Below are 16888 nucleotides of genomic sequence, written 5' to 3'. Positions count from 1 at the left end.
TGCTGCACCACTAATATCTTTCAAAAGCCCTGGTATTTGGAGAGGCACTGCAGTAAGGAATGTCATCTTTTATTTTTTTCTTTTTTAAGATGAACGTCTGCCTTCTCCCTTAGGCTGTGGTCCTTCCTACTTTATGTTTCTGCAGGCACGGCAGCACACATGTAAGCAGTTTTATTGAAATCAAGGAATATTTATGCAGTCGAACTCATTCGCTGCCTTTGGGACGTGGTCTTGAGAGAGGAAACTAATGGGATAGGTATCATCTTCCTGCTGTTATTCCCTAACAACCAGGACAGCAACGCTCCAGCCCTGCAGCGGATCTGTGCAGGGCTTCTCCTAGAACACATGGAATGCCCAAACCCGTGCCTGCTGGAGGATAATGAAACACAGTGGCAACAGTACGCTGCTAAGAACACAGGAACCTCAATTCTGCAAACGCTTCCACATGTGATTAATCCTGAATGAACGCTACCTAATTGGATTCCAGATAATAGTGTCTGAAGAAATCCTTACAGAAATACAAATTTACACTAGCTCGGGTGGAAACAGTGACATCTGGGCTGAAAACCAACTAGCAACTAATTAGTTTAAGAAAAAGATGACCAAAGATGCCACTACAGTAGGGCACAGTGCCTGGCATGAGATGCCTTGCTTAGGCATATTCCTTGCCAGGATGTGCCTCACTTAACACCTTCTTCCATGTTCTGGAGAGGCATCTGGGATAGCAAGCTGGGAACCTTTGCAAATATTAAGACAAAGATAGTCTCTTATGCTCATATGTATGTACGTGTAAACACACAGTCACTTCACTACACGCAGTGATGGTAAAACCAATATGACAACTGACTCACAGAGTCCTGGGTCTGTGAGAAATATAAGCTGTAAGTAAACCAAAATTTAGTTTGCAAAAGGAAGAAGCTAACACATCTGGGAAAAAGGATTGGCAGTGTAAGAGAGGGAAAGCTGGAAGCGGCAATACTACAGGAAGCCAATAGCGGACCACAAGTTACATTTGAACAACCAATGTGCTGCAAAGGTCAAGGCAATATGCAGAAATCCCCATATGCAAACACACATCCTGCCAGCTCTCTGGCAGACAACCCTCACGTGGTGCGACCGCACCCAGGGAAATCATTCTGTCCCTGTGCAGAACATCACCGTACAGGCTGCTAACAAGCTGAAGGAAGCAAAAGAAAAATACACAGATATTTATGTCAACGCACACACCAAAAAGCAATCAATGGGGCCTGAGGGTGGCTTGATTTACATACAGTGACAAATAATAAATTATATCCCAAGGAAGGAAGGTCATGCATGGATGGCCTCACTTCTGCTATGGGGTCCAAATCACGTCCCTCCATGCCTGCTGGCTCTGGAGCCCCCTCACCCTTGTGCTTGGGTGGTCTCTGCACGAGCAGCAGGAAAGAGAAAGGCAAAACTCCGTGAAAGAAGGAAGGACACACTTTCAAGGCACAGTCATCTGCTTTCTGGCATCATCTTATGCTGCTTTGTCAGGATGGCCAACCTACATCACGTGCCAGTCTAAACGCCACACCATTGGGGCTTTCCTCCCTGCCCGTCACCCCCACAGCAGCTGCATCGGGAAGGCACTGATACGAGCCATAGAAAAGGTGAACTTTAAGTGCCCTATATCTAAAGTTTTCCCAAAGGATACTGGAGGAGGAGCTGGAGGAACTGCCTCCTAGTTACCAAACAATAGGTTAGAGACTAGGGTAACAGCCAGGAACACAAACCTGGATTCTTGTTTTCTTCAGATGGAGGAGATTCCAGCTGAGGAAGATACCCCATCCTCCAGGAATTAAAAGAAGGGGTTCACAGGATCCCCTTCATGGAGGCTTGAATGCTGTTAAATGTAAGATTTGTGGAGCTGAAGAAAAACTAGCAAAGAGCTGCTTATATCTAATGACGTTCTATGCAAAATGCATAAACATATCAAGGAAAGGACGGTAACTCCAGAATTGTTCTTTGCAATGATAGCATTTGCTCCTGTATCTGCACCTTCCCGCTTTTCCCACCTGGATTGCATCTCCAGACCGATGCTACATATCTCCTTAAGGTCACTCCCGATGTTATTATTAAGTTTCAATATGTACTTATATTCAGTACATTTAGTAATCCAGTCTGATATGGGATTGATTCCCAGAAATGGTTTGCATTATTGTGCAACTGTGTCTTGAGCTCTCCCAGAGTTAAAGTTTCTTCCACTCACGGCCTCAGTGTGGTTTTACTTTCTGTGCTATCAGTAGTTTCAGGGGTAGGTGCTTTCCAAGTCCAAGTACAAAGTTACTGACTTTACAGGCTGACACACTGTTTCCTAGTTGACATTGGTGACACCACAGTGATACCTGCAAGGTCCCTACAGCCTGGAACTTTTCCCTTCCTCCCTGGCCCTACCTGCTTTGCTGTATGTAGGATGCTTTGTTATCTGATGGTCTTAAATTATTTGGTGTATGATATTCCTTGCCCTGTTTTTCCTCTTTTGTTACATGATGTCTTCTATTCGAGCAGCCAAACTAGAGCTGGCAAACAGCCTCTCTCTAGGTTTTTTACGCATTGCTGCAAGGCAAAATAAACAGTTGTTTCCAGTTCGCATTTTTGGGGCTACAGATGTATGCTAATTATCCTTTCAGTCTGCTAATGGAAAACTGGAAGAGATTTAAATGTACTTTTCTAAGGCAGAGACCAAAGTCTATGGACACCTGCCCCTTCTAACGTTGGGCTTTGTGCTACCCAGAGCACAGCACAATGTCGCCTCCTCCCTTTATGTTGACTCTGAAGGCATTTTCAGATTTCAGCAGGGCTTTACAAAAGACCAGGAGACAGAGATTAAATCCTTCTGAAATTCAAGAACATTATGTGTCTTTTTGGAGCAGCAACGACACCAAGGATAATATTTGGGTTGATCTGAGACCATTTGAAGGATAGGGAACTTCAGAACGGGGTGATAGGAACTACATCATAACACGGGAAGTTAATTGTTTTAAGATACTGTAACATTTACTCATATTGCTTACCTTACTTCTGTTTTCTAGAACAAAAAATTGATATAAACAAACAAAAAACAACCCCAAAGACAGGTCTCATATAGCCTCTAGGTAAAAGTAGGTTATATCAAGACTGTCATTAATGTCAAATAGTTTGAGTAGAAGAAAGGAAAACTGGAAACGAATCCACAGTTTATTTCCAATTTCTCTATCAGGTTTAGAACTGGCTGTTACACAAATGAATGAAACAACCTCAGATGTGCAAAGCCAGTGCTTTGCAGAGGCCTTCCCAAGAGGAGGAAGGAAGGATCTGCTTCCTTCTTTAAGTTTTAGAAGCTTTACCTCATGATACTCACTTGTCTGCCAAATATTTCTTGGAATCTTTCAAATAACTGTTTATTCTAGTTACTCCTATTGTGCTTCAGCCAAACTACTGGGCCCTTCTCTGTTGATGCTGCCTCTACTGGAGTCCAGAGTCAAGTGATGTGCTTCCACGGCAATGTGCTACACCTATGTTTTAATCATCTGTCTTTACTATGGGGGTGTGTCGATCTGCGCACAGAATAGGTATGTGTATACGCACACGTACAGGTCTGTGGTACACAGGGATCAGATACAGATGTCACAGGGGGAAGACTTGGAAAGTACCAAGCCACCTAAGGATACAGCGAGGTACTGATGTTCAGCTAACTTCTGACACCTCTAAAAAGCTGGCTCCACAACCACTTCCTGCCTGAGCTACACAGGCTACTTTCCAGTGTTTGTTACTATATTTATCACTCGAATTACAGTATTACTGAGAGGCCTCAGGCAGACTCGTTCTCCCTTATGCCTCTCAAGCACACAGTGGAAACGTCTTTACTGCTCAGACAACACCATTTCCAATGGTTAAAATGTCCAAGCTCTCTACATTGTCATCACTTTTCCAGTTATCAGGAAATCCTTTCATCTATCCTCAAATGACAATTGTATATACTTACTGTCAGCAATCACTTGCCTACAAGACTTTTATTACCTTAAATGCAGGAAGACTCGTTAACGCATTATTATGATGGGGAAATCAGGAAATGAAGAGTTAAGACTGAAAACTCAGCCTTCGTTTTGCTGTCTACACTTACAAAAAATTCATTCCAGCTGGGGGTCCTAAAAGGTTCTTTACACAATAATAAAAAGAAGAGATCTGTCAATTAACGTAATGGAAACTAACATTTCTCATATCTTTTTTCAGTAAGAACATAGAGATCGACTTGACAGGCTACAGATTTCACTGAAAGGGGCACTCTTCCTTCAGACAAAACATATATCCAATGATTTCCATGAGATTAGTTGATGAAAATTATTCAGTGGCTTCAAAAGAACAAGGAAAATTATCTAACAAAAAGCCTGCACAGTATGGGTATAAAAAACTTTAACTGCTTATTGCCTCAAAACTTCTGAGACAACTGTCTTCATTCTGGGTTAGCTTCATTTGGACTTAAAATCACGACGCTGCAGGAGAAAATGTATTCATCTATTGTGGTTTACACAAAAAGATCAGACTTGCACATTTGGGGCTAGTTATTTAAACTAATTAAAACAGAGAGAGATTTAAAGAACTGAATTTTAAAGAAGTTTTCCCAAATCTGTGCTAAAAACAAACACAGACCATCCTGGCCCCAAAATGATTCATTTGTCAAACAAAAGCAACCGTAAGCTATGGTTCAACTTCATGTATAAAAATTACTCCATTTTACGCTACAATCCTCAGATGAAATCTGTTTTTAAGTCACACTTAAAGCAGAATGCAGGAGCATGGAGAAAGACTACCAGCTGCTGAGGTTCCCCACCTTCAGAACACAAGGAGAATTCCCACTTCACTCCTTGTTATTTTTGTTTTAGAAAATAAAGGAAACAGTACTCAATGAGCTGATGAAGTCACTGAAAAGGCACTCACACCTACTCTATATATGTCCAGATATCTGCAAATAAAAGTTTAAATGCTATCTAAGCAACATGTGTCAGCCTGGTGCAGAAGGTTTAGAAAGTAAAAAACAATTCCATAAAGAACTCACTGCCTTAACTGTGCTCTTTTCAGATGCACCAGAGCAGAAGTCATGGGAGTGCTGCCTGAAGAGGCAATGACCCCATCGTTAGTTCCTTGGTTAAGACAGACCTTTGCAGTGATCAGCAAATCACGTCTCATCTTAGAAAGGAACAAACAGAGACCTACCATGAAAAATTGCTTGCAGATCTCCAAGGAGTGATGTATGAGTGAGGTACATAATTAAAGAGGGAGAGAGACGGAAGAAGCTCTGAGTTGGTAAAGGAGAAGTCACAGGAGACTCATATTTAGAACACGGCAAAAGTGAGGTCATAAACCAGAGCAACCAAAAGGGGAAAAAGAAGAAAAGCACATGGTGAAGGACTGGACAGGTCCCAAATGGCCAAGGAGAAAAGCTCAAAAGACTGCAGACTGGGTTTTGGCAAAAAAACATAGAGAAAGATCTGTTGTCTATTTCTGATGGACTCTTTGAAGTTTTCTGGATCTAATCTGATTTTTGTCTGTCATTCTTTGCCAAAAAAGATAAACTCTGCCAGGGAAAACCTACCTTCCCTTATCCTTATACTAATAAGAAAACAAATGGTCTGTTTTAAATATCAAACACTTAAAATGTAGAATCCTTCTTCTATGATGGGTTTGAGAGTTTGATTTTTCCAGGCTGCCATACTTCCAATCATAACTGACCAACGTTGTTCCTGGTTAAGTACCTTGTATTTTACCAAACTATGTCAGAACATGGGCCTTGGTCATGCCCTGAGAGCTTCACCGCAGCCAGCCCACCGGCTCCATCCATACTTCACTGAACTGGAAGAGAGAGGTTTATCTACTAAAATGCCTGCGTAGGGATGTCCAAGCTATAGATTTTAAAATTTTTTTTACTGATACTGAAAGTCTTCTGGAATTCTGTCACTCTGTATTAGTAATTTCTTTTAATAGTCTCTAATATTATATTACATTACAATAGTATAGTGTTATTAGCCTTATCTTTTTAGGCTCTAGTCTTACAAAGTCTTTAAGCATAAGCTTACCTTTAAGCCCTTCCCTTGGATTACTTGAGTTCATACTTTAAGGTGCCTTGCTTTCATGACTTGCTGGATGGGGGACATGGTCAACAATAGTGAAAAAACACATGCAGCTAAAAATTATCATGTAATCCTCACGTTTATGATCCTCAACCTGACACAGACACTAGTTCCCATTAAAATGACAGCATTTACTATGTATTACTGTAAGCAATATACTGAAAATTTCATACCCACTTGCAACTCTAATTCATTAAAGTGCCCCAAATACCATTTTGCCATTGCTATTGGCAGATGCTTTTTAACAGTGATATTCACATATAAGGATTGTCAGCTAACTAGCAAAGCTGGAGTTCAAGTAGGTAGTATGTTAATTCAGAGGAGCAATAAGGGAACTGGACAAGACAAACAGAAGTCTATAAAACAGGAAATTCACCTTCACAGGACAGTAAATACACCTTCATAATACTTAGTGTGACACCGTCACTTTAAAGGCTGTGTTCTCCCAACGCAAAACGTTCCAAATAGCTCTAAACATCCATGTGTTTTACACTAAAATACATTGCCTTACCTGCTTGGATCTCTTTTGCATTGTCCCAAATCAACTTTACCATCTCCACACAAACTATCTGTGTTTACCCAAATCTAGTTCATGTCTCCCCAGCTGTATGATCCTAGATTTCTGTTCAATAATGGCATTTCACTGAATTTCACTGAATTTTTTTTTTTTAGAGTTGGAAGGGACCATAGAGATCATCTAGTCCAACTCCCATTGAGAATCATCTAGAGATCATCTAGTCCAACTCCCCAACTGGCATTAGCCATTTACTTGGGCACGCTCTTATTTTATTGAGGTCATTTCAGACTTTTTCCTCTGCTCTCTACAGTTGCATTAACAGCTTCCTTCCTATTTTTAAATCAGCAGCTAATTTCAGCAACTAAGTGCTTATTGTTTCTTCAGGGTCACTCATAAAACAAACACCATTATTGATCTTTCTGAATCTACCACTAGTTTTTCCCTTTTATCTCATCTGCGTGACTGTTCAAGGGGCAATTTCTCAATAAACCAGGACATCTACCCTAGATAAACTAGGGGATCTGAAGAAAGAGATACCATAGAGATGCTCCTATCACGGCAGTAGCCAAGCAACTCATAAATGTTAGAGATTTTGTCTCCACAACACCTTTTTAAAGGGAAAAGTGTTGTTGACTGTCTTTTATAAACATGGAACTAAGACACAGTGCTTCAAAGGCAAAGACCACTCATGAAATGTAGAATGAATGTAATCCTTATTTCCTATATTTTAACCACAACAGCACCTTCCCTCTATTTTGCATGCATCCTGCATACACAATTGCTTATTTGCTGGATTACAGCACCTGATGACCTGGCCAGTTGGTACTTAGTCTGCATTTTTGATGAGCATATGAAGACAATTGACATCACAGGCTAACACAAGAACCATGTTAAACCAAACTGCTACCAGTATTTTATCTACTGTTATTACTTCAGCTTCAATACAATTCTTGGGGCCTAAACCTTAAACCTATTCACTGTCCTCCAGTTAAGCTGCAGGAAATTTTGGCTTTGCCCAAGAGAACATGATACCAAAATGCAAAGCAGCCTTTCCAGGTAATAAGACCTAAGTGACATCTTTCAGACACCAAGTATCTAAAAGCATCTTTTGAAGATAATTGTTTTATTCACCAATTCTATTTTTAACAGGTAGGTAAAGATAAGATTTACTGGCCGTCACCGTTTTGGCTGAGCGTGGCAAGTTTGGTCCTTTTCAAATTAATTCTAGACTAAGCCACAAAGAAACTTTAAATGCAGTTTGACTACTATAATGCACCATGAATTATTAGACAAAATTCATCAATGGTCCCTGGGTGTATCAACACTATCTGGCCGCTTTCTTCACAGTGTCTCTCTCTTTACTCACAGTGATGTAGGTCAGGCTTTCCGGTCTTCTTCTCGCTGATGGCCAGACCAGCATACCTCCAAAGAGAGGAGGTAGAAAGCTAATGGTCTAGGACTAGAGATCGCTGCCTACGCTGGATATGTCTGCAATGTTGTGCCACATGGAGCTGGCTGAGCCCACAAGCATTATACCTAGTGAGAGCCAAGAGTAATTGAGCTGGGTGCAGATCTGCGCTACCGCAGCTGGACTGCTTCTGGGATCTGAGTTAGATTCTCTGTATGACACTACCCATGCACACAAAAATACACGGCTGACTCTGAGCCAGGTCAGTTATGTCTGTGTGTTTCATTAAAGGGCAGGCAGAGTCCTTCTGTCCTGCTTTAGCACTTCCCAGGTTTATTAAACACAGTTTAAGAAGTTTGTCCCTGGGCAGGAAATTCATACCAAAGGTCTCAGAGATGCAAAACACCATTTGGTAAGGGCAATAATGCTGTAATCTATCATTACTCATATTATTAAGCTAGTATATTAGCATGAAATATGTAAGTTTTTACATGAGAATACAAAGATCAAACATGTTAATTGCATAACGAATAAAGAGGTAGGTAGCAAACACTCAAGGACCTGGAAACAAGCAAATCCCATGGATAAAAGGCGTTCAGTTAATCAGAGTATCTGAGCTGCATTCTCAACTCAACTCAAATACTTCCTTTTCTTCTTATTTGTATACAATAATGTTTTCTGGGAAACAAAATAAAGGCTATTGTCCCCACTAGGTTCTTCCTTTGCTTAAGGAGGTGTGCATCAGGCAAAACTTGGCAACCAAGATGAAGAAAAGTCCTAGTAAAGATGGTATGAACTGTATTTTTCACGAGCAATACGTTAGGTTCAGGCAGACATCAGCCTGATCAAACACAAAGTTGTGTGTAACTGCATCACGTGTTACATCCTGTGCCTCTTGACACTCAGGTGAACTAAAACCCAGTAGTAGTGCTCCCCTCGCCTGACTGCACTCTTCCTATCCGATGGGCTCTCTGCAGTTTCTACCTCCGCTTGCTAAGTCATGTTAAAACTAGAGACTTTGTCTTCACTTGAACTTTACATCCTGTTAGTTTGCACAAAGGAAGTAAGTTATGTTAATAGCACACCTAATTTTTCCTAGTGAAGATGTACTCTGTTGGATATTATTGCCATACAGATACCTATTTAGACACCCAGTCAAAGGCTATCACCAGCTGCATAGCATATAATGATTTTTTTAAAGGAAAGAAAATGCCATTAAAACAAAGGGCCCCGTTCTGCTTCTGAGTAAACAAATGGGAGTTTTACAAAGGCTCAAAAAGGAAAGGGATTAACATGCTTCAACGTGGTAATGGTCTCAACTGTTCACATTAAAATTTTCACAGTAAATTAAACCATGACAGAGGTAGGAAAGAAGTCAATTTTCAGTGGCGCATGCTGTTCTGCTGACATAAATTGCCATTTTTGAGGTAGTACATCCACCAACCTGTATAATGATAGAATAACAAAACCACAACCCAGTGTTGATTAAGTTCGGCCTTTTGCATGCTAATTTTAGCCTGCTCTGCCAAAATAATTGAATGCACCACCTTATTTACATGCTTCTAGATATTTAGCACCCTCTCGCTATTCTTTCTTCACCAGCCTTTCCTAAAGCCTGTGGTGTTGGCCTTCCCTCCTTGTACAGAGTCTGCTGTTCAACACCACTCCTCCTGCTTTCTCAGTTATACTCGGGGCACCTTTCCACTTACACCCATCCCTTTCCTGGGCCCTCTTGTCAAAGGCAACACTAAATGTCAGCCCATCTTGATCCTGCCCATATATGTTTTCCCGCATGTTGCAAACAACACTTCACTACCTTCATGCTCTTGATAAAGATCAGCAACTTTCCTTGACTAGAAAATGATGGCATGAAGCACTACCCAATCATCCCAGTGAGGCTGGAGAAGACAAGCAAATACAGACTCTCGGCAGCTGACAGGGACAGCTGAAGGGACAGGCCGTGTGAGTGTACCGCGGTACCAGACCCCCCAGAGAATCCTCTGCTCTCCGTTATCATAGTGGCACCAAAAATGGATGTTCAAATACAATGGGGCGCTTATCTGACTGCCAAATGCCCACGATGCCTTTCCACCTCAGTTAGATCACGGCGGCGTAAAACAAAAAATGACAAAGGACTGTGAAAGAAAGTCAACGCGGTAAAAGACAACATAAAGCCAGCGGCCGAGCGGGAAGCCCAACACCCAGAGAGCCGGTGACCGGAGGGGCGGCCAGCGAGCCGTGGGGATGTCCGCACCCGGCAGGGACCCCGCCGCACCTCGCTCAGCGCCAGGCCCTGCTTCACCTCACCCAACCTCTCCGCGGCGAGCCCCAGCCGCCGGGCTCTCCCCGCACCCGCCGCCCTGGGGACAGCCGCAGCCTGGCTACGGGCCTCGCCCCCTCCCCACATGCCCCCCGCTAGACCTGCCCGTCCGCCTTCCCCACACAGGTGGCCAGGCCCGGCCCGAGGCCTTGTCCCCCCCGCCCGGGCCTTGGGCCGCGCTGGGCCCGGGGGAGGCGGGCGGCCGCCCTGCTCTGCCCTGCCCGGCCCCAGGCGCCGGCCGCGGGGGGAGGTGGGGGACCCTCTGCCCCACGGGGGAGCCGGGGGGGCCGGGGCGAGGGAGGGCGTATAATAAACAGCATCGTTCTCAGGCAGGCAGGGCTGCCGGCTCCCCGAGCCGCCTCCCCGCGATAACATCCCAGGTACAGCTCGCGCTCGCCCCCCCCCTCCCTCCCTTCTTCTTCCTCCTCCTCCTCCTCCTCCTCCTCCTCCTCCCGGGGGGCCGGGGGAGAAATCTGCAGATCAAAGAAAAGATGCACAATAATAACGGGGTGGGCGCGCACCGCGGCCCCCCGTCCGCCGGGGCCGGGGCCGGGGCCTCCGGCGGAGGCTCGCCGCGGCCCGGCCGCTGCCCGCCCGGCGGGAGGGCGAGGGGGGCGGCGGCGCGGGGCCGGGGCCGGGCGCCCCCGCCGCGGTACTCACCCGGGCCGGCCAGTGCGGGTACCCCTTCATTTTGGCGAACACCAGGTCTCCAGCCTTGTATTCTCGGGGCCGCGGACGAGCCATCGGGAGCCGCCGCGGGAGCTGCCGTGTGTGTCCCCCCCCCCCAGCCCCGCACACGCCGCCCCGCACACGCCGCCCCGGGGGAAGCCGGGCGAGCCCCCCGCGGGGTGCGATGCGCCCGGGCACGGGGCGCAGCCGGGAGCGGGGCCGGGCCGCGGGCAATCCCCGATCTCTCCGGCGGCGGCGGCGGCGGCGGCGGCAGGAGAAGATGGGGTGTGTGTGTGAGTGTGTGTGTGTGTGTGTGTGTGTGAGTGTGTACGCGGGGGAGGGGGAGGCCTTGGACACAACCCCAGCAGCCCCCGGTAGCAGGGAGCCGGCTGGCGGCGGGGCGCCTGGCCGGGCGGGGGCGGCCGGGGAGCCCTCACCCCGCGGCGGCGGGCGGGCGCGGCGCTGCCCGCGGCCCCCCCGTGCGAGCTGGCTACGCCGCCCGCGCCGCCCGCTCCATCCCCGCCGCAGCCGCCGCGGCCCCGGGAATATGGAGCCGTCTCCTCCGAATTACTCCTCGGGCAGCGACCGAAAACAGGATCTTCTTATCCCCCCCCCCCCCCCCCCCTCCTTCTCCCGCCCGCGCCTCCCCCCCGCGCTTTCCCTTCCTGTTATTTTCTAGGTACACAGATCGGTTTCTATGAAAATAGGAGAGCAGAGAGCGGCTCCCGGCCCTCCAGGCCCTTCCTTCCCAGCTGAAGCATGACATGGTTCTTTATGCGTGCCCGACATGGAGGCCGGGCGACAAGAAGCCGGCTGAGCCCGGCTGAGTTTTGCAGCAGGGCCCCCGCGTTCCCCTGGCTGGAGGCTCCCAGCCCTTCGGCCTGGGGGGTGCCCTGTCCCCCCTTCTTCATGGAGGCCCAGGCCCCTGCACTGATCGGCTCCTCAGGGTGCCCTGGCCCCCCAACACCCAGCCAACAGGCCTCCCCTGCACCCGGGGGTGCCTGCAGACCGCTGGCTTCACCCCAGCCCTCCCTATACAGCGAACACCCGGCCCCGGGCAGAGGCCTGGCACCACATCACAGGGTTTTTCCAGTTTCTGTACCCAGCCTCTTCCCTACCACCAACCTTTCTTTTCAGCCCCAAACTCAAAAAAACCCACACAGCCACAAAGACCTGGGCCAGGACCTGCTTAAATTCACAGCAGGGGCTTCCCCTCAGGGGGTGTTTGGGACCTGGCTCTGGCCAGATGCCAGTTTTTACAAATATGCACCTCTGTGGAAGGAGCACTGAAAGCTCACAAATCCAAACCCCAGATACTGCTGGTTTTACCATAATGTTACCAGTTAAGTTATAATGTTCAGAAATCAATTCTTATTGACGTTTATTATTCCAAAGTATTGTCTAGAGGATCAAAACTAGGAAGGCACCTGCAAGCTGGGCCAAAGCCGAAAAGTTTAGGAAAGGTTTTTCTGCAGGTTTGGTGGAGACTGTGGCAGTGGGTCCCCCAACCATTCCCACATGCAGGATGGCAGCTATCCACTTTGGTTTTAGGGAGACAGCTCTGGCTGGGATCTTCTCCGAGTCCCAAGGGAAGCACCTTGCTGCAGGCGGTTCCTGCTGATGAAGGAAGAAATAGGTGGCTGAAGGCTGTGGGGTCACATAGGGGAGGGAGTAGATGGCCCATAGAGAGCACTACCAGTCTGCAAGGGCTGGTAATGGCAGAGAAAGGAGAGAAAGAAACGCTTCTTCTAGCACCTCTTCCTGGGCTGGAACGGGATCAAGAAGACTCGTAACTGTTTATGGTGTCTCCACATGTGGCTCTGGTACCCAAATGCTGGTGTTGGTAGCACATGAGACAATAAAGTTTGTCGCTCTGGGTCATAGGATAAGGACTTCTCTGCTGGGGGAGGCACTGCTGTAAAATCATTAGCTCAAGTATCAGCAGCAGACTAACAATGGAAAAAATATAATCCAAGAAGCTGGATAAACATTTAGATGATTAGCCTGCACTGTGCTCACTGCTGTTATCTGTTCCTGAAGTACCGAGATCAGTGACAGGGTTGCCAACGCAGCCACCTTCAGTATAGACATGTGGCCAAACAGCTCACTTTCACTTTCACATCAGATAGGACTTTGCATCCTTTTAAATTGGTACCTCATTTCAGTTTAAATTCCCTTCAGAAAAATGTAATATAAAATCTGTGAGTATAGGAGTTGTGGACTCTGATCCAAGTCTGTCCAGAATAATCCTGTGTGTTGCGTCTTACATCCCATACCTCTATTATCTCCCCAAACCAGCCTTATCTCCAGAATACTTACTAGAGAGGTGGAGCTGCTTCTTTTCTTTTTTTTTTTTTTTTTTAAATACATTATTTGCTTTTCATCTCAGATATGAATAGTTTTCTAGTAACTTATTTAGTGAACTTAAATCAGAAAGGAGCGGGATGTATGCCAATTTCTTCCAAAAGGAAACTGTGCACATCACATATATATCCATGCAACAATGTATTGCTATCTGTATTGTGTCAGAATAGCAAAATTCAAAGTGAGTAGATACTGAACTGGAACATCTAATTGAAATATCCACTTTTTAACTTCCTTTTGTCCCAGTATTGGGACAAAATGTCTCAGCATTGATGTCTGCAGAGAATGCAGTGAGTGAATAATGTTTCTAGTTTGCAGTGAAGATAATCACGTACTAGAGCTCCAAAGAAAACTCATCCCACGGACATGCAAGGATGCAGCTCTCTTTTTCTTTTGTGTGTGGATGCAAAGGATAAATTAGTTGCCAAGGTAAGAACTTGGCTCAGGTTTGTCCAGCTGAAAACTCTTAAACAGACTTTGCAGACAGTTCCTCCATCAAGCCATGGTTAAGATGCTGGGAAAGGACAGGGGAGAAAAAGCAAATTTCCCTGCTGATAAATGAAAAACCAAATCAAATGTTCCACCCATTAACAGTACAGAAAACCACTTCGCCCAAACAGCAAAGGAGTTCCGTAGTGTGTATAACCCTGTCAGCCACTCAGCACAGCATGTAAAGCCTGAGATCTCCTGCTATGTCACCTGCATTCTGTTCCTTTCTCTTCTATTACAAAGGGGAGTTCATCTACTCCTTCTACACAGAAGTGGGAAAGAGGAGTGAAGAGACTTCCAAACACTTCAAGAGCAGTTTCAGATCATAACCATGAATAGAGGTGTGTGTGGGGCTTACTTATATATATGCTACATGAATATAGGCCAGGTCCTAAGTCTACAGAAGTCAACAGCTGAGTCCGCTTTGGATGCAGACAAAGATCATCAGGTCACAGAGGCAGCAACACCATGTCCTCACTGAGCAAGGGAGACCTGCAGCAGGGATGGCTCTCTCCTTCCCCACTAGGCTCCTCAAAACGATAAGACCAAGTTCCCTTCTCACTTCTCATCCTACCAGACAGGTGGTGTATTTCCAGAGCAGGACCGTATATACAAGTATGAGCAGGGGAGGGGAGTAATGGCAGAGGCCCGGCAGGACCATGTAGAAGAGGAGTGACAAGGCCAGGAGCGTGGTCAGTAGTGAAGCTGTGAGTCACCCAGGACAGATGGTGTCTGAGGTAACTGTTTTGAAGCCACTACCACACTACTGAATTTTGCTTCCCCAATAATTCCCAGGAAACAGTGTTCCTAAGCTATTGGGAAGCTTTAAGCCGGCCCTGATAATTTCCCCTCTATTCATATGAGGAGAAAATAGCTGTATTCCTGGTTGAAAATTTTCATAGAGAAAGAATTCCATTGATTCGAAAGCATGGATCAATCTTTAAGAAAAGAGCATGTGGACATAAAAGGCCTAATTTCAAAAGCACCCTCCAAAGTAATGAATAAATTTTTAAACATATGTAAATTTTGCATGAAATACTCCATGATCATAGTTTTGCACAAATATACTGGATATTTGTATGCAAACTGTCTTGTATATGGACCCTATTTATGCTGCTATCTTGCACTTGCCATTTTGTGAGATGCTGCCTATATTGTGTCTGTAGAATCCACACAGATTATTATATTTGCCTCTGAAACTCTGTCCCTGGCCACCTTACTATTTTTACTTTCCCCGCTCAAATCCCTTCTGAGGTCAGACTATAAATGCTCTGCAGCCTGGCCACTTGTGTAGTCAACTTTGCTGTAAGATACTGAAATAAAACTATTTCTTTTTCTTATCTATCTATAGCCAATATAATTTTCTTTCCTTCTGCATTTCCTTTTCCTGTATATAAAAATGTGTAAGCGATGATTATGATGATTAGTATTTTGCTTATGTCCACAGTAAGCTAGTGCTTATCTGTTAAATATTTTAATAGGAAATTGTTCTGGGTCACAACTGAGCTGTTCTCCTGTGCAAGACGAGCACTGTCTGCACTCATAGAGCTACTTCATGTCGGGCAGAAAGAGGCCATGATGTTATATGTCCATCCCAACATGCTCAGAAAGGCACTTACCATGCCCATTAGGATATTCTTAATTGCTGGAGGTAAGAAGCTCACCAGGGGATCTCAAAGCCTTTTCTGTAATAAGCTTAGAGGGGAGAAGGGTAGGTATCATAGCTGGAGCAAGTTATCTATACTGTTTCGTGAATCTTCTTATGTTATACACTGGAGCAATCTCCTAATCATATTAAATTAGACAATCTTTAAGGTGATTGCTTTACATGTTGCAGAGGTGTGAACGCATATCCTAGAGGCAGAAAAGATCGGAGTGCTTCAGTTAAAATTAACGTCCTCTCTGGCTGGGAGCCTTCCACTACTAGCTGGAAAGGTTTGTATGTGATGGAAATGTTATTAGCAAGTAGGCATTACTGCCATTCCTTGTTCTCTACAGGCATTTCAACTAAAGCTACAGCAGAGAAAAAGATGTCTACAGTTAATGCTGCTTAACAATTTCCAGTTCACACCTTTGTTTTCAGTTGCTTGTATATTTTTCATAATTTAACCATTAGAATTTCAATTTTCCATGGTGGTTTTGTTGCTAAAAATCAAAACTCTTCCACCAATGACTGCAGAAGAAATAACTGTAAAATTACCAAAGTGTCAGGTACCTTTTGTTATCCTAAGAATATCCATAAAAATGTAGCCAAGTTGCAAGACTCTGAAAAGCATTCATACGTGCTCAATAGGGTTTGATAAACAAGTCTCGGATGTTCTGTCTGGACTAAATGTGCTCTAGGCTAAAGTGAATGGGATTCAGCTCATTACTGGAGATGACTGTGGAAGCAAAGCTTGTGAGAGGAAAACATGGCTCTCCCTATGAGTACCTAGGTAGTCTACCAGAGTGGAGTGACCAGGTGTGTGTGCAGAGAGAACTGGGAAAAGCTGGAAGGGAAACAGGAGCTAAAGCCTGGGAAAGACGTGAGAAAAGCAGAAAGGGATTAGGATACAGAGATGAAAGCAGCCATGAGTGTAAGAACACAAAGATTTCAGAATATCTGAGAATACATCAAGAAAAACCACACATTTTCTAACAAAGTTCTGTGGCCCAGTACATCTCATTCTCTGCTGGTAGCTTCTCCACGCAAAGACTAATGATCTGTTATTATGCCACCTGTTAACTCATCAGCTTATGTGGAGATCTTGACACTGCATTCAAAGGTATTGGACTCTATGGCCTTCTAGAGTCTCCAAGTGGTAACCAGCCTGAGATTTTCTACAGGGGGGAAAGAAGCCAAGCAAACCCACTCAGAAAGAGTTTATTAAAGATTGTATCACAAACCTCTTAAGAAGACAGCAGAATTAAAGTTGCACCAGCAATCCAAGCCCAAATATTTCCCAACATTTGACTACCTGACTTAGCAGCTTCTGTTCTTTGAATTTTCTCCT

The 16888-nt window shown here is 45.1% G+C and overlaps 1 protein-coding gene across 1 annotated transcript in view; it reads right to left on the bottom strand.

Annotated features, from left to right (window-relative positions):
• The window catches only part of HDGFL3 (HDGF like 3), a 39172-nt gene extending 27999 nt beyond the window's left edge, over positions 1 to 11173 (bottom strand). Inside the window, exon 1 of the mRNA XM_074155390.1 lies at positions 11034 to 11173. Coding sequence (XP_074011491.1) covers positions 11034 to 11117 — 84 coding nt within the window. The 5' untranslated portion in view covers positions 11118 to 11173. The remainder of the gene's footprint in view (positions 1 to 11033) is intronic.
• Between the last annotated feature and the right edge of the window lie 5715 nt (positions 11174 to 16888).

Source organism: Numenius arquata, chromosome 11 (genome assembly GCF_964106895.1).
Source record: "Numenius arquata chromosome 11, bNumArq3.hap1.1, whole genome shotgun sequence".
In the NCBI taxonomy this organism is placed as follows: domain Eukaryota; kingdom Metazoa; phylum Chordata; class Aves; order Charadriiformes; family Scolopacidae; genus Numenius; species Numenius arquata.
The sequence above is the reverse complement of the archived record's forward strand: the minus strand, read 5'-3'. Positions and strand labels throughout refer to the sequence as shown.